The sequence below is a fragment of the Nicotiana tomentosiformis genome, chromosome 1, assembly GCF_000390325.3.
Source record: "Nicotiana tomentosiformis chromosome 1, ASM39032v3, whole genome shotgun sequence".
Classification (NCBI taxonomy): Eukaryota; Viridiplantae; Streptophyta; class Magnoliopsida; order Solanales; family Solanaceae; genus Nicotiana; species Nicotiana tomentosiformis.
Genome location: NC_090812.1, coordinates 15,618,594 through 15,637,588, shown reverse-complemented (window position 1 = coordinate 15,637,588; position 18,995 = coordinate 15,618,594). Strand labels below are relative to the sequence as shown.

At 39.4% G+C, this 18,995-nt stretch overlaps 1 protein-coding gene across 1 annotated transcript; it reads right to left on the bottom strand.

The window, feature by feature from the left end:
- Window positions 1–920: 920 nt before the first annotated feature.
- On the bottom strand, window positions 921–1,888 carry LOC104100999 (vacuolar iron transporter homolog 1-like). The gene has a single exon (XM_009608394.4). It carries the CDS (start codon window positions 1,792–1,794, stop codon window positions 1,135–1,137), a length of 660 nt encoding a protein of 219 aa, XP_009606689.1. The 5' UTR covers window positions 1,795–1,888; the 3' UTR covers window positions 921–1,134.
- Window positions 1,889–18,995: the final 17,107 nt, after the last annotated feature.

The window sequence follows — 18,995 nt, the reverse complement described above, 5'->3', positions numbered from 1 at the left end:
TATCAAATAAAAAATAAAAGACAGGGATTGGGAGTACAAATATGAATGCAGATTATTTGGAACACTCAGCACTAGGGGTGTTCAAAATCGAACCGAAACCGAAAACCGAACCGAAACCGAAGCTTAATGGCTTATTGGTATCGGGTTAACATTTTAACGGACGGGGAACGGATTGAAATATTTTTATTAACGGCTTATCGGTTTGGGGGCGGATTATTCAATTTTCTTAATGGATAATCCGTTAACCCGTTAAGAATATATATATATATATATATATATATATATATATATATATATATATATATATATATATATATATATATATTAAATATCAAAAACCCTTCCACTTCTTCCAGTACTCCATCTCTAAGTTCTAACGCCTAATTCCTAAATAATCAAAACCCTTACGTACTATGCATCAGAAGATCCCAGGCTTGGCTTAGCTTAGCTTAGCTTATTCTCCCACCCTACAACAAGATTGTTTAAGATGATGTCTATGGTTCACCTATGCTTTTGTTTTTTTAAAACTAATGCATGTTGTCTATGTTTAATAGAAGAACAACAGTGTTGTGCCACAACTTTTTTCAGTCTACAACACATGACACACTACATCATTCTTATGTAGGCGTTAACAGACATGTATGTCTGGACTCAATGTGTAATTTTCTATTCTGAATTTATATGCTAGGCGGTCAACAAACAATTAATGAACGCAATATAGATTGAATTAGGCCGATAAACCGCCCAATAACCGCCCGATAAGAGCTAAACCATTACCAATCCGCCCGATATCTTATCGGGTGGCTAGCGAATTAATACATTTAAAAGCCGATAACCGTTAAGCCAAACCATTAAGAGTAATTAACCGCCCAATCCGCCCGATAAGCAGCCCTACTCAGCACTATTTATATTTAAAAAGGATAACAAGCGGATTCTTTCATTACATGCTGCATCAAATTGACATGTATATGGAGTCGAGGACCCATAGAAGAACTAAAACTTCCCCACTCAAAATACATGTTATAATATATTAAAAAATAAAAAGGAACAACAAATCTAGGTACTGGGACATGACCTTAATATATTTCAATGGAAAAATTTATGTAAAGGCAAATCAAAGTCTATGGTTAATATTTAACCATAGAGTCCAGTAACACCAACTAATTTGGTTAGTCCGAAAGTGATTCCCATAGCCAACCAACCTCCAATCAACACTCTCAATGAAGACTTCATTAGTGGTGCATTCCCTAAGTATGCACCTAACCCTCCAAACATCAAAAGTGCAAAGCTTACAGCAGCCACTACAATCCCTAACCTCACATGATAATCTTTAACAAAAGCAGCAGCCAACAAAGGTACTATTGCACCTATTGCAAATGCAAAAGCAGATGCTGCTGCAGCTTGTAATGGACTTGGCAACTTCTTCTTTTTTTCCTCTAACTCATGTGTACTTGCATTATTTTCTCTTTTCATTTGTGACACTTCTATGTCATATTGTGAATAAACGGAGACAAATTCTCCTATGGCCATGCTACAAGCTCCGGCCACGAGACCGGCGATTCCGGTGAGGATCATGGCCTTTGCGTCTTGTTTTACAGCCCCAATTCCCATCATTAGAGATGAAGTTGAGAGTAAACCATCATTTGCACCTAAAACTGCAGCCCTAAGCCACTGTGCTCTTTTGGAGTAATCTACGGCTATCTCAACCTCATCAAGATTTTGATCTACTTGCATGGATTGTTTCTCTATGTCATTATTTTTGTCTAATTCTTGGCTATTTGTTATGGACGCCATGAAAGGAAAAAAAATGAGAAAATTAAGCTTATAACTTTGTGTTGTGTAAAGGATAAGGAGAAGTGTGGAGGGCACACGCCAGGGTGGTGATATTTATAGGACATAATGTGGAGAGATATATGAAGATGTTTTAATTAGTGGAGTACTCTTTATGTAAAGGAATCTGATGCATTCACATTAATTTCTAGTGGTTTTTATGATTCCTTTTTGTAATTTTGATGTTTAAGGCTAGTATGTGTGAGATGAAAATTCGAATAAATCATATGGGTGTTGATGAGCTGGACGTAAAGATTATCAGAATAAGTGTAATCATATTGTATGCAAGGAATGTGATTAAGAACGTAGCAAAGTTTAATTTGAGAACTCTTCGTTTATGGTTTAGAACTTTAGTGTTCCTTTTTTCTAGTCTTTACATCTGTTTCGTACCTTTTTTATAATCAAATGAAAGTATGTACTCTATTACCGAGCAGGGTAATATGATGGTAAATCTTTTTTTTTACTCTTAATCAAAACTCTTAAAAATTCGAGCCGCGAACACAAGAGTCTCTTCATAGAGATAGTTTATCTCGCTTAGTGGGTTTATTTGGTATTAGATTAGTCAAACTAGTAGATTTTGAATACTAGATTATTAAAGCAAAAGAAGAAGAAGAGCTAATTATATATTTTGTACTACTAATTATTATACCACAAAATACCTATTTTCTTAATGAGTTTGCTTTTATATGAAAAATTATCCCTTGTAGTTGCTTAAAAAAAGGGAGGCCCCGCTAATGTTTTAAACTCACTTTGGTTTGGAAGGCCAGCATCGATTTCCTTTTTATTTTCCTCACAAAAGTAAACAATCTAAATATCGCGTTTTGAAAGAGCTAATTGTTAGGATCGGAAAATCGGGTAGTGCGGAATTTAGTCAAACAATATTATAATGACAATGACAAAGACAATGCAAGTTGATAATAACGGCAATTAAAGAAGATAAAGAAGACACAAATTTAACGTGGTTCGGTCAAGTTGACCTACGTCCACAATCGGAGAGGAGCAATTTCATTATACCAACAAGAGTACAAAAGAGAGTACAAAATTAGAGTAAATACTCTAATTAGTCCCAAATACCCCAAGAGAATAACCTCACAAGATCACTCCAAAGAAAGGGTTCACACAAGTGTTTCCCAACACTCACTCTCTTACAAAATACTCTATAATGAAATAAAGGAGGAGAAAGAAAGACAAGAGTGAAAAGCTCTTGAATTGGTGTGTTTACAAATGATCGGAGAAGCTCCTCTATTTATAGCAAGAAATCCTTGACCTAATAGTGGATATTATGTCATGACAAATGTCATGATCCACAAATTTTGTTATAGTGGATATTATGTCATGGTAAATGTCATGAAAATTTGGCCCCCACTTGAGAAGAAGCCAAATTAATGGCCATATTACAAATCTCCACCTTGGCCTAATTTCGCCTTATACATAGTAAATTTGCTCCACCTTCTCCGCAAAAAACCCAATGGGCAAAATCATTCTTCATAAATGCCAATCAAATTCAGGCAAAGCTTGAACTTGGACACTAGAAGAGGTTTTGTGAACATGTCAGCAGGATTGACTCTAGTGTTGATCTTCTGAACAGAGACTTTTCCTTCAGCAATGGTTTCTCGGATGAAATGATACTTTATATCAATGTGCTTCGTCCTCTCATGATACATCTGATCTTTAGTTGAGTGAATGGCACTTTGACTATCACAGAAAATGGTAAGACCACCTTGGTGTGAACTGAGTTCCGCAAATAGACCCTTCAACCATAAGGCTTCTTTGATTGCCTCTGTCACTGCCATATATTCTGCTTCGGTAGTAGATAAAGCTACTACATGTTGTAATGTAGCTTTCCAACTAATAGCGCAACCACTAATGCAAAATACATAGCACTTCGGCGATCTTCTTTTGTCAAGATCACCTGCATAATTTGAGTCTACAAAACCAACCAAAGTGTTAGTATTTCTCCCAAACTCCAAATGTGTGTTTGAAGTACCTCGCAAGTGTCTGAGAATTTATTTCACAGCCTGCCAATGTGCTTTACCAGGGCAAGCTATATACCGGTTTACCACGCTCACTGCTTGTGAAATGTCTGGACGTGTACAAACCATTGCATACATAATACTGCCGACTGCACTGGAATAAGGAACTTGTGTCATGTACCTCTCTTCTTCCTCTGACTACGGGGATTGAGCAACTGATAACTTAAATGAGCAGCAAGAGGAGTACTAACTGGTTTAGCATCTTTCATGCCAAACCTCTCCAAGACTTTCTCCAAGTACTTCTTCTGGGTCAGAAATAGCCTGTTGTCTTTTCGATCTCTTTTGATCTCCATGCCAAGGATTTTCTTAGCTGCTCCAAAATCTTTCATCTCAAATTCACTTTTCAGCTGACCTTTCAAATTGTGAATTTCTGTTAAATCCTTAGCAACAATGAGCATGTCATCAACATATAATAATAGGTACACAAATGAACCATCATTTAACTTCCGGAAGTAAACACAACTATCATTCATGCTCCTCGAATAATCATGACCCAACATAAAGGAATCAAACTTTTTATACCATTGTCTTGGAGACTGTTTTAATCCGTACAAGGATTTCTTCAACAAGCAAACATGATCTTCTTTTCCTTCAATTTCAAATCCTTCGGGTTGATGCATGTATATTTTTTCCTCAAGTTCGCCATGTAAGAAAGTTGTCTTAACATCAAGTTGTTCTAATTTCAAATCATACATGGCAACGAAGGCAAGCAAGACACGAATAGAGCTATATTTAACAACGGGTGAGAAAATTTCATTAAAATCAACTCCTTGTACCTGACTATAGCCCTTTGCAACTAATCGTGCCTTATACCTCGCATCTTCAACCCCTAGAATACCATCCTTTTTCTTGAAGACCCATTTGCAACCAACAATTCTTTTTCCTGATGGCGGCTTCACAAGAGACCAAGTACCATTCTTATGGAGAGACTAAATTTCTTCATTCATTGCAATCAACTACTTGGCTGAGTCAGCACCAGAAACTGCTTCTGAATATTTTGATGGTTCTCCAATTTCTTCAGTTTTCTGTGCAACTGAAAAGGCAAATGCAACATAATCTTCAAACCTTAATGGTTGTTTACCTTCTCTTCTTGGTGTATGTTTGGATATAGAATACTCCTCTTCTTCTGGTTCAACTTTAGGAGTCTCAACTTTAGGAATTTCAGCTTCTCGCTCAACTTCAGGAGTTTCAACTATTTTTTGCTCAAAAGTTGATGAGCTTGGCTCAGAAGGAATGCCAATCTCAATCTCCACCTGGTTCTGTGTATTCTTTCCTTTATCTGTATTATAAGAACTAGAAGACTCTTTTCTAGAATGTAACATAGAGGATTCATCAAAGGTTATATCTCTGCTAATTATAAATTTTGGTGCCGTGGGATCAGGATACCAAAGTCGGTATCCTTTTACCCCAAAAGCATACCCAAGAAAAATGCATCTTTTAGCCCTTGGCTCTAATTTTCCATCATTTACATGCGTGCATGCAGGGCAACCAAATATCTTTAAATTAGAATAATTAGCAGGAGTACCTGACCGCATTTCCTCTGGAGTCTTAAAGTTCAAAGGTGCAGAAGGAACTCGGTTGACAATATAACAAGCTATAGAGATAGGTTCTGCCCAAAAGGCATTTGTCAACCCAACATTTGAAATTATGCAACGAGCCCTTTCCAAAAGAGTATTCATCCTTTCTGCCACACCATTTTGCTGAGGTGTCATTCTCACAGTACGACGTGGAGCAATTCCTTCATTCTTGCAAAATTCGTTGAATTCATCATTACAAAATTCCAAGCCATTATCTGTTTTAAGCCGCTTAACCTGTTTTCTTGTTTGCTTCTCAATCAAAACTTTCCATTGTTTAAAATTTAAGAAAATATCACTTTTATTTTTCAGGAAATAAACCCAAACTTTCCTTAAATAATCATCAATGAAAGTTAACATATATCTGGCACCACCTTTTGATGGGGTACCTGAAGGACTCCAAAGATCTGAATGAATATAATCCAAAGTACCTTTTGTTCTATGAATCGCTGGAGATTTGAAGCTGACTCTTTTCTGCTTCCCGAACACACAATGTTCACAGAACTCCATATTTCCGGTACTTTAGCCACATAAGAGACCTCTTTTGCTGAGGATGGAAAGACCATTTTCACTCATATGCCCCAATCGCATATGCCACAATTTGGTGATGTCAGAATCTGATTTATCTAATATTGAAACTGAAGCAGCACCTGTAACAGTAGATCCCAAAAGAGTATACAACGTACCAAATCTGCATGCTTTCATGATCACATGATCACCATGAGAAATTTTCAGAACTCCACCTTCACCTGTGTACTTGCACACAAGAGATTCTAGAGTACCCAAAGAGATGAGATTTTTCTTCAAGTCAGGAACATGTCTAACATCAGTGAGAGTTATCACCACACCATCGTGCATTTTGATTCGGACTGTACCTTTTCCAATAGCTTTGCAGGCAACATTATTACCCATCAAGACAACTCCACCTCCAGTAGATTCATATGTGGTAAATAAATCCCGATTGATACACATATGATAAGAACAACCCGAATCTAAAATCCACTCATTGTTAGATTTGAAACTATTATTAGTTGCTAAAAAAATAGTTCCCTCAGTCTCATCAGCAGCTACACTTGCTTCGGTAGTGTCAGTATTTTTGTGCTCATTTTTCTTTTCTGTATGCTTTTCTTTATTTTCAATTTAAAGCATTCAGAAATAATATAACCTTTCTTATGATAATATTTGCACATGACATTTCTGTATCTGGATTTTGACCTTGATTTAGGTTTCTCACTATTTAAATCTTTCTTATTGGATCTACCTCTTATGAATAAATTTTTCCCTTGGTTCCCACTAGTTTCCCCAGTAATATCTCTATCTATTTGTTCTTTTGATTTCAAAATAGATTTGATATCTTTATAAGAGATATTATCCTTTCCACAAAGCATAGTATCTCTTATATGTTTAAACGATTGGGGTAAGAAAACAAGCAATAACTCAACTTGATCCTCATCTTTGATTTCAGCATCTATGTTACTTAAATCCATAAGAAGAGAATCAAAAGTATCAAGATGTGTAAGTATAGAGGTACCTTCAGCCATACGAAAAGTGTAGAGTTTTTGCTTTAGGTAAAACCTGTTTTCTACTATTCTTTTCGTACATAGGGTTTTAAGCTTTTCCTATATGCCTTTGGCTGAGCTTTCTGCTGGAACTTCACGCAAAACCTCATTTGAAAGATTTAAAATAATACATGTTTTTGCCTTTTTTCTATGACGACAAACTCCTCGTCTGTCATTTTATCCGACATCTTCTCCTTTATTTGCAGTGCCAAATCTAAGCCATCCTGAATTAGGATAGCTTCGATCTTTAATTGCCACATTTCAAAGTTTGCACTTCGGTCAGATTTCTCAGCATAAGACTTTGTTAGAGTCATTTTGGCTATTTAAACTAACCCGGATAGATCTGGCTCTGATACCAATTTATTAGGATCGGTAAATCGGGTAGTGCGAAATTTAGTCAAACAATGTTATAATGACAATGACAAAGACAATGCAAGTTGATAATAACGGCAATTAAAGAAGATAAAGAAGACACAAATTTAACGTGGTTCGGTCAAGTTGACCTACGTGCACAAGCGGAGAGGAGCAATTTCACTATACCAATAAGAGTACAAAAGAGAATACAAAATTAGAGTAAATACTCTAATTAGTCCCAAATACCCCAAGAGAATAACCTCACAAGATCACTCCAAAGAAAGGGTTCACACAAGTGTTTCCCAACACTCACTCTCTTATAAAATACTCTATAATGAAATAAAGGAGGAGAAAGAAAGAGAAGAGTGAAAAACTCTTGAATTGGTGTGTTTACAAATGAGGAGAAGATTCCTTTATTTATAGCAAGAAATCCTTGTCCTAATAGTGGATACTATGTCATGGCAAATGTCATGATCCACAAATTTTGTTATAGTAGATATTATGTCATGGCAAATGTCATGAAAATTTGGCCCTCACTTGAGAAGAAGCCAGATTAATGGCCATATTACACTACTAATACTATGAAGTATAATTATTATCCGTGCATATATTTACATAAATCTACGTCTTTTAAAATTTCGCTTTTGAATGTACTTATCATAGACTTTGCCAAATGCTGTGAAAAGGGGTGGAAAATAATATTCTTTTGTAATCTGGAGCAATGTGATCAGCAATAACTGAAACGGAAATTCTTTGATTCTCACATTTTCCATTTCCCACAATCGAGAGATTGAGTGAAATAAAGATTAATAAAGAAATAGAACGAGGGGACATCACTTGAAAATGGAAACTGGAATTGGATCTCTTTGGAATATTTCAGTCTTTATTCCAGAATTAGACACAACCATGAACAAACCGATAAGCACACATATCCCACCACCAAAATCTGTATCTTACGCTTTGAAGACGAACTCTATAGGATTTTCCAAAAGAAAGTCGGATAGCAAGTGTATAAAAGTTATATTCATTTTTATCTTTTCTAATGCTATTGTCTTATTAACTTGTGTATTTTGTACAAGTAATTTATAAACATTTTCATGTAGACCCAGAGACCTAAACCTATAGTTTTTCTCGAACTCAAATCATAACCACTAATGATAAACCATATATTTTCCATAATATTGTTTTGTTAATTGTAATTTGTTCTTTTACCTAACGGAGGAGTGATATTATCCTTTTCTATCATCATTTCTTTAGTTAGGACAATATAGAATAATTATAAGTTCTGTAACACTTTAGGGTAATCCAACGTCCATACAACATGTGTGAGACATATTGGGTATATAAGTAAACATACCTTAGACTCTAGTGATCCGTGCGGACCTAGACCCAAAACGGACAATATCACTGGTGGACTAAGTTAGTTATATTTGGTTTGCCAAGCAATAAACATCCACGTGTTTAATTCTAGTTTTTGTTCACTTTTTTGATGAAAGTATTCTTCTGGCCCAACTTAGAATCGAATCAAATCTAACCCAATTTAGAGATTTCATCTATTTGTAAGACTTATTTTAACTAGAATTTCAAGATCAGTATCAAAAGCTAAGTTTCTTCTTTTTCTTTTTATACTCTTTCTTTCAAGAAAATTTCCCAAATAGCCATTATGAAAGGATCCAAAGGAGGTACTATTGGAGAGGATTGGATGATTAGACAAGGTGACATGCAAGCAATGCCAATTTGTGCTACACGAATCACCTTAAAAGTTTGTGCCCAAAATGATGTTGGTTCTAACAATTACTATTGAATTATGTATACCTTAATTTGGATACTCAATGTGATATTTTGCATTGGACTTGAATGTGGAGCTAGCCTATTAGTGTATATATTTTGATTCCCACTAGTTAGAATATACTGCTAAACAGTGCACTGCAGAATATGATCAAATCAGCTTGTCTAATAGTTTGTGTTTCACCTGAATTTAAAGTCGAATTCAAGATTCCAAGTTAACGGTTCCTACAACGGTCTTCAATTTATAATAAAAATTGAGTTTACAAATACTATTAAATTCACGTAGGGTAACCAACCTTCTAATCTGCGCCTAAATTTATTCTAAAGTGGAGCCTTAATTGTGCTCAGTACATGCTTTTGTAGGCACCGCTCCGGGAAGGAACACATGTTGGATACCCGACATAAATTTTCCACCATTCAACTTTTTATCAATCTATGATATTCTTCCTCTATAGTCAAATCCTTACCCTTTTCCTTTAAGAAAAAGAAAATGTACCATCTAGTACCACAATTTTCTATTTTTATTTTGTGACATCTTTTATATTTGTTCTCTTTCCCCTTTCTATTCAAGTGTACGATATACGTATGCTCTTTCTTCACCGATTCATCTTTTTTCATTGTTTACCCAAAAAAACGGATAAAGTTGAATTTATATGTAATTCTAAGGATACGTGATGTAAATTGGTACAAATTAAAAAATATATGTAAATGAATATCGAAATTAGTTATAAAAGAAATGAATACAAACCGATCGAAATAGTTAACCTAAGCCTTCAAGTTTTATCATCTGCAAATTGAGTGAAGAATGATTGGTAGAAAAAATAATATGACTAAATATCAAAAGCCAAAAAGGATAGTATTTGCTCTCTTTTCTGTATATCTCAAAAATGAATATATCCCCTCTACAAGTGATAACAACTCTTAATATAGTGAGGGAATCCCATTTGGGATATAATTAAAAATACATAGTGGGGATCCCATGATAGATTAATTAATTAGCTTTTTCTTGATTCAAGCCGTAATTTCTCCCGAGATTCTCCCCCTAATTGCGGCTATAACGGCTTTTTTATTTCTTGGCTCGGTCTTGATCTTGGCCGATCTCGATCCTGATTGGTTTCTGGGGCTTGAGCTCGATCTTGGCCGATCTCTATTTGTTCGACCTCGATGTCTCGAGCTCGATCTTGACCGATCTTGATCTAGATTGATTTATGGGGCTCGATATTACAATGACGAACCTTGGTCCATCATTTTCCAATCTCGAAGGGCAAACCCGGTTTTGACCGTATACAGATAGTCCCCTCGTTTCTCGGAAAGAAGATAGCGAGAAACGATATGAATTTTCGAACTCCAACTAGATGGGCAATGACATCAGTGACGAGCCCGATTGTGACGTATGCGACAAACGTCCCGTCAGTCCAGTTACCAAGGCATTAAATGTGCGCCAGTCGATGGTCGGCCACTACCAGTTTTGAACCGTCGTTGTGAAACCAATAAATATCCCCCTTCTTCATCATTTCAAACTTTTACTTTCAAATCTTTTTCATTCCAATCTTCATAGTTCTTTGCTTTCTCCAAAGCTCCATATTTTCAGGTTTTCAAATTTCTTTGCTTGTTCTTCCTAAAACACCAAATACTTCAGTCTCCATTCTTCTTAGTTCACAAAAACTAAATGGCTAAAACATCTAAAACCGTTCCGCAGAAAGATGTTTCTTCTAATCTCGGACGGCCGGCGAGAAACCAGTGGTGGAGCCACGCCTTGAAGAACTTATTCCCGGGGTATGTGTTATTGATTCTGACTTTAAGGTCGAGAAACCCTCATCGGTTTCTGGTCGATGCGAGCCAGTATCGAGATATATATGCTGGATATCCCAAAGCCTTCTTGATCTGGTGAAGAAAGATTGCAATTGGGAAAACAAAGAGGTTGTGATACCGGAACCGGAGGAAGCGATCACTACCCACGTGGAAGGGTACCTGAGTGTTTACACTTATCCTTTCAAGCTAGGTCCCCCCGATCCGGTCATCGTCGATTTCTGCAAAAAATACCATGTGACCCTCGGCCAAATTCACCCTTATTTCTGGAGGATCATGATATTGTTTCGTTTCTTCGTGAGCAAAATCGACGAGCTTCCCTTCACCCTCGACCACCTCGTAATATTATATAGCCCTCGACTCTACCGAGGTGGGCTGATAAAGCTTCAACGCCGGGCCACCAAGGCATTCACCTCGAGTATAGATGAAGACAAAGATCGGGGTTGGATGGGCCGATTCGTTCGGGTAAAGACAACAGACCTAATCCCGGCTGAGAGCATGCTATTTCTTGAGAAATAGAATATGAAATGTAAGTATGATTCCGTCTTTAATTTCTGTTCGTTGTTTTTACTTCTTCATCCTTTCTTATCAGTATTTTTCTTGATGCAGCCGTTGCTTGGATGTCAGGTGAGGTTCCCCACCTCGAGAACTGGGTTAAGAGCCTAGTTTTGATGTCAACATACGCCGAGCGAGCATGGCGTGATTTGGCAAAGGGCCGATGGGTGGCTCGTACTCATGGTAAGCCTTCTTCTTGGCTTACCAATTTGCCTATCGTTCAAGCATTTTTTCAAACATGAGTTTACTTACTTTCTCCTTTTGTAGGTCTCGGAAAAGATGTGGCTAGGAGACCCCCGTCCGATGATGAAGAAGCTTTACCGCCTATCTCGAAACCGGCGAATGTGATTAAGAGAAATATGGCCTCGAACTTCGAGGGTAAAAAACCCAAGAAGAGAACGGCCCATAAACCCAAGGGGAACACAATCCCACTGACTATGGAGTCAGTCTAAAGACTAAGGGATGAAGATAAAGAAGAATAAGAAGAAGGTGATTCCGGGCTGGTAGCCCGTGCACGAGCTAGCACCGAGATTCAGAAAATTTAGGAACCGGTGAGAGTTAATACTGCTCCATCTAGGCTCGATGAGGTCGAGGAGGAGACTTCGTAGCAAGTTCCCGAACTGAGGGGAACCGAAGATGTTTTACCTCAGGGCGAAGAGACCGTTGAAAAGGCAGTGGGTGCCGATGCAGAAATCGGGCTTAAGGCTCCCTAATATGGAGGTGGCGCCCCAAAAGACTTATTCGGGGTAATAGAGATCGGGTATTCCCCCTCGTTTCTTTCATTTTCCCAGTCGATGATACGTGACGCTCAGGTCGTGGAGATTTGTCACGGAGAGGGATCCTATGGAAAGGAAGATCCTTTCTGTGGTTATTTTGTTAGGGTAGAAGATGTCACCGGTTTGAGTGACTTGGAGGCTCCGAAGAAGAGCTCGAGCGATGTGGGAGCGTCTTGTCTTTTCTACGAAGTTCAACAGGCCCTGAATCGGGTAAGTTCATATTTTCTTTGTCAATTTTCATGCTTGTATTTTGCTTTCCTTGTATAATTCCTTCTTTCTATTTTTGTAGGCCTCTGTACTTCATCACGAGGCATTTTTCCGATCCCGAGGGGAGCTGAGCCGGTATGAAGCTGAAATTCGAGGGCTTACTGAGGAGAGAGATGCCTTCAAGCTTCTTAGTGAGCAGAGAGAAGGAGAAGTAAAAGGACTTCGGGCTGAGCTAGAAGCAGCTCGGAAAGAACAAGCTGATTTGGCCGAGCAGGTAAAAAGAATCTTTGAAGTTAATGACACTGACTTGGGCGTGATGGTTAACAGTTCAGTCCCACAGGTCCAGCAAAAGTGCGATGTGATCAGGCGGCTTCGTGTTGAAGTGGACGCAGTGAAAGCAGAGGCCGAGGAGTGGAAGAAGAACATGGACTGCCTTGCCTCAGAAAAGGAGGCTGCCCGAGTTCAACTGGCCTCGGCTGAGACCCAACTTCGAAGCTTGAAAGAGAAGGCCTTGGTACAAGCCAAGAAAATCGAGGAGTTCCAGTCTCGGTTGGGCTCAACAACTTCTGATCGATAGAGACTGGTCACAGAACTTGCAGCGGCCAAATCGGAGGTTGAAAGAGCCATGACTAATGCTGATGCAATGGTGGACGTCTACCGGTCCGATGCTGAAGCTGCTCAGGTTTGAGTAAAGGAGGTTGTCAAGGCAGCTTAGGCTCGAGCAAACTAGGTTGCCAAGCATGCTAAATTCCAGTCTCGAAGGGAGACTCTCGAGGAGATCCATGCTCGTGGCTTCGATCTTACAGCGAGATCGAGAATGCAAAGGAGCTTGAAGCCGAAACCAGAGTGTTGGCCTTTCCTGATAATGATGATACTGGGAGTATGAGCGGATCAGAAAGCGAAGGAGGCCTCGAGGGGGAAGATACTGCTCCCAGAGAGGACTAAGTCCTTTAGGATTAGTATTTTTTGTGTTTCTTTTAAGACCGTTTCGGTCTTTTGTAGAGAAACTTGATCGGGCCATGCTGCCCTTGTAAATAATTTCTGACATATATATAAAAACTTTATTCCTTTCCGCCTTATAAAATTATGAAGTTGTATTCTAAGATCCGAGGTTTAGATAATTTGATTGGAACTGAATTAGTATAGCCCTTAGACTTTATGATCGAGTGAGTGCTTGCTCGAACTCGAAGTAAGGTAACCCTTAGGTTTTTTATCTGAGCGAGGATGGTCTCTCGAACTATAGGCAAAAAACACCCTTAGGCTTTTGTTAAAAGATTGTTTATGGCTCTGTCCCCTTTTCGGCTTGAAACCGTTTCTTATCATTTGTATTTGCAAAACTTGTAATGCCTTGGCATGAAATAAGGAATTGTTCGAGAGTTCGAACAATTTTGTACTCGTTAGAGTTTTTGAGGCTTGATATTATCGAAGCCTTTTATGATTTTGCCGAGGGTAGCCTTTTTAACCAGTTTATGAAAGAATTCGAAGGCCTATTTTATTACGGAATTCGAACGTCTCAGACCCATGTTAATTGGCTTCTTTAGTTCGAAATTTGCCTCTTGGGCTTATTTTCCCATTTTACTTCGAGCTTGCCCGAAGTTTCAGTCCCCGGGTGAGGTGGTTGTGGCCTATAAAATCGAGGGTTGCCTAAAGAGTCTTATGATCTCGGGGTTTATATAATTCGATCTTATTTATTTTTCGGACGGCAGTCCCTGATTGTGGGGGTAATCATCCGAACTCTGGTCATGGTCGGCCCTTAAGCCTGTTTACATAATAGATCGAGAATATGAAGTAGAAAAACTTTTTTAAGGTACGAGATATCGGTAAAGAAGAATACTTCTCTTTATAAATCATCATACATGCGTACATGTTTTGTGCCAGGGCTCGAGTAAACTATGCGTACATGGTTCATTTGACCGTTTGGCCCTTATATATTTTTCCTATCGAGACCCTGCTTCCATGAAGTAACATCCTCGCATCAAACTTGATATTCGAGGGCAATGCACCCTATTATTCGAGGTTGATTGTAAAGAGGCCTCGGATACTGTTGAATTGTTCTAAGTTAGCACGATCAATATTTGCCTCATTAAAAACCTCGCTGGAAAACCCATTTGGGACAAAACTGGTCTAGGGGAAAAAGAGTGCAACGCGTGCTTTCAGACCTAAAGGATTCGTGTTGAAGAATCCGTCGTTGTCTCTGGTCGAACACCTGCAAGGATTAGTTTTGAAATACAAATGAAAATGGGAAGGGTCGTACCTTAGCAGTAGTATCGTTTTAGGTGTGATACGTTCCAATTGCTCGGTAGTTGTTGTCGTTTATCATGCCAATCTTGTAGGATCCTTTTTCGATGATTTCGAGAACGTGATATGGTCCTTCCCAGTTCGGACCCAGTTTTCCTTCATTTAGATTTCGGGTGTTGAGAGTGAGTTTTCTTAGCACCAAGTCCCCGATGTTAAAATGTCAAAGATTGGTTCTTCGATTGTAGCACCTTTCGATCCGCTGTTTTTGGGCGGCCAATCGGATGAGAGCGACTTTGCGTCTTTCGTCCAACAATTCTAGGCTTGTATTCATGGTCTCATTATTCGACTCCTCGGTTGTATATCGAAACCTAATGCTAGGTTCTCCGACCTCGGCTGGAATTAGAGCTTCAGCGCTATATACCAACGAGAACAGTGTTGCTCCGGTACTGGATTTCGATGTTGTGCGGTATGCCCATAGGACCACGGGTAGTATTTCTCTCCATTTTCCTTTGGCGTCGGTCAATCTTTTCTTAAGATTTTGGATGATGGTTTTGTTGGTCGATTCAGCTTGTCAGTTCCCGCTGGGATGATAAGGTGTCGATAGGATCCTTCTGATCTTGTGATCCTCGAGAAATTTAGTTACTTTGATGCCGATGAATTGTTTTCCATTATCATATACAATCTTGTATGGCATCCCGAATCGACATATGATGTGGTCCCAAATGAAGTCTATGAATTCCTTTTCTCTGACTTTCTCAAAACCCTGTGCTCTGCATCCGATCTTCTCGTACTTCAAAAGTCTCGTTAACTTGGTTTACCACAAGGAGGGAATCACACTTAGCCTCTATGACTTTCGCTCCCAAGCTTCTAGCTAGTTCGAGACATGCGATCATGGCCTCATACTCGGCCTCATTGTTAGTCAATTTTGTAGTTTTGATAGACTGTCTAACTACACTACCTGTGGGTGATTTTAGTACGATGCCTAGTCCGGACTCCTTCGCGTTTGAAGCACCGTCCGTAAAGAGGGTCCAGACTCCTGAAGATGTTCCCGATTTTATTAGTAGTTCTTTTTCAATCTCGGGTATGAAGTCCGGCGTAAATTCAGCCATGAAATCCATCAAGATTTGAGATTTGATGGCGGTTCGAGGTCGATACTCAATATCGTACCCACTGATTTCTATGGCCCATTTGGCCAATCGACCCGAAATTTCGGGTTTGTGTAAAATATTTCGTAGGGGATAAGTTGTTACAACACATATCGGATAACATTGGAAATATGGTTTTAGTTTCCTAGAGGCGCCTATTAAAGCAAGCGCTAATTTTTCTAAGTGTGGATATCTAGTTTCGGCCTCACCTAAGGTCTGACTGACATAATAAATAGGGAATTGCGTACCTTGTTCTTCTCGGACCAAGACTCCACTTACCGCTATCTCCGAGACAGCTAAGTACAGGTATAGTTATTCATCCACTTTCGGGGTATGAAGCAGTGGCGGTCTCGATAAATACCGATTTAGTTCCTCCAAGGCCTGTTGGCATTTTGAAGTCCATGCAAAATTTCTTTTCTTTTTAAGCAGTGAGAAAAATCGGTGGCTCCTATCTAAGGATCTCGAAATGAATCGTCCTAAGGCGGCTATCCGCCCCGTCAGCCTCTGCATGACCTTTATATTATCCACTATTGTGATATCGTCGATGACTTTGATTTTAGCAGGGTTGATCTCGATTCCCCGATTGGACACTATGAAACCAAGAAACTTGCCCGAGCCAACCCCGAATGCACACTTTTTGGGGTTGGGCTTCATATTATACTCCCTCAGTATATCGAAAGTTTCCTGCAAATGCTTTAAATAGTCCTCTGCTCGCAGGGACTTAACTAACATGTCATCAATATAAACTTCCATTGATTTTTCTATTTGTTCTTCGAACATTCGATTTACTAGTTGATAAGTTGTATTAACATTTTTTAGATCGAATGGCATTACATTATAAGAGTAGGTACCGTACTTAGTGATAAACGAGGTCTTTTCCTGATCCTCCAGGTTCATATGTATCTGGTTGTACCTGGAGTAGGCATCGAGAAAGCTGAGAGTCCTGTGACCGGCCGTGGCATCGATCATATGATCGATATTATGCAAAGAAAAAGAATCCCTGGGGCATACTTCATTCGGGTCTTTATAATCTACACACATTCTAAGTTTGTTTCCCTTCTTAGGGAATACCACCACGTTTGCTAGCCATTCGGGGTACTTTACTTCTCGAATGGATCCTATTTTGAGAAGTTTGGTTACCTCGTCCTTGATGAAGGCATGTTTGACCTCGAACATGGGCCTTCTTTTCTACTTCACCGGATGAAATTTCGGATCCAAGCTTAGTCTATGAGTGGTGATTTCCGGTGGGATCCCTGTTATGTCAAGATGGGACCAAGCGAAACAGTCCATGTTAGCTATAAGAAATTGAATATGCTTTTTTCTGAGCTCGGTACTTAACCCCGTAGATTGTTTTGATTCCCTCTGGTGTTGGGAATTTTAGAGCCTGGTGAAGGGTCGAGGGTACTGCTCTCATATTGTAGATCCACAGCCTCCCGAACAGGGCGTTATACCTCATGTAGTCCTCGATCACGTGGAACTTCATTTCTTGGATGGTCCCAACCATGTTTACTAGCAGAATCATCTCGCCCTTCGCAGTTTCACATGCCATGTTGAATCCGTTTAGTACTAGGGCTGCGGGCACGACCTAGTCCTGTAGACCGAGTTTCTCTACGACCCTCGATCTAATGATATAGGCTGAACTGCCTAGATCAATTAGCACATGCTTAACTTGAGTTTTATTCATAAGTACAGATATTACAAGTGCATCGTTATGGGGCTGGATGATTCCTTCTGCATCTTCGTCATTAAAGGACAAGGTTCCTTTTGGTATGTAATCCTGAGCTCGAGATCATTTCTCTCTTACAATCGACATCTTAGTCCATTTAAGCACTGGCCCCGGGGGGACATCGATCCCTCCGATGATCATGTGGATAATGTGTTATGGCTCTTCTTGTTCGTTTTGTCTATTGAACTCTCTGTTTTTGAAATGATTCATGGCCCGGTCACTTAAAAACACTCGAAGGTGCCCTTCATTGAATAACTGGTCTACCTCTTCTCTCAACTGCCTGCAATCTTCCATTCTGTGGTCATGGATGCCATGATATTTACACATTTGATTGGGATTTCTCTGGGTTGGATCGGTCTACAGAGGTCGAGGCCATTTAGTATATCTGATACGTCCGATAGCCGATACGATGGCGGATGCATCAATGTTGAAGTTATACTCTGACAATCATGGTTCTACCTTAGGTCCGGCATGCCTGTCGAAACCATTCTTGTTCATCAGCCCTCGAGACCCTTGGCCTCGATCACTTCTCCTTTTACCTCGTACAGAGTTGCGTCCTAGTTTGCTGCCCCTACGATCTCCATTATACGGTCGGTATCGGTCCCTATTCGACCTCGATTCTCGGTCGATGTCCCTTTTAATAACGGACCCAGAAGGGGCCCCCAACTGGTCGTCTCCGACTCTAATCTTCGATTGATATCGATTATGTACATCGGCCCAGGTAACAGCCAGGTACTCAATCAAGTTCTGCTTCAACTGTTGCAAAGCCATTGAGCTTCGTTCGTTTAGTCCTTGGGTGAAAGCTTGAACGGCCCAATCGTCTTTGACCGGTCGTAGATCCATTCGTTCCATTTGGGAACGAGATACAAACTTTCTTAGCATTTTGTTATCTTTTTACCTTACCTTGAAAAGGTCTGACTTTCTGGTCTCAACCTTTTATGGCTCCTGCGTGTGCTTTTACAAAAGAATCTGCAAGCATGGCAAAAGAATCGATAGAGTTAGGTGGTAAATTATGATACCATATCATTGCTCCCTTTAACAGGGTTTCCCCTAATTTCATTAATAATAAGGATTCGATCTCGTCGTCCTCTAGATCGTTCCCTTTAATGGCACATGTGTAAGAGGTGACATGCTCGTTGGGGTCAGTCATTCCATTATATTTGGGAATATCGGGCATGCGGAATTTCTTGGGGATCGGTTTTGGAGTTGCGCTTGGGGGAAAGGGCTTTTGTACAAACTTTTTGTAATCCAAACCCTTTAATATTGCCCCCGGGATCTGATCGACCTTAGAGTTATAAGTTTCTACTTTCTTGTCGTTTGCTTCAATCCTCTTCTCTCCTGACTTTATCCGTTTTGTCAGTTCCTTGAGCATCTTTATAATTTCGGGTTTAGTCCCCGATT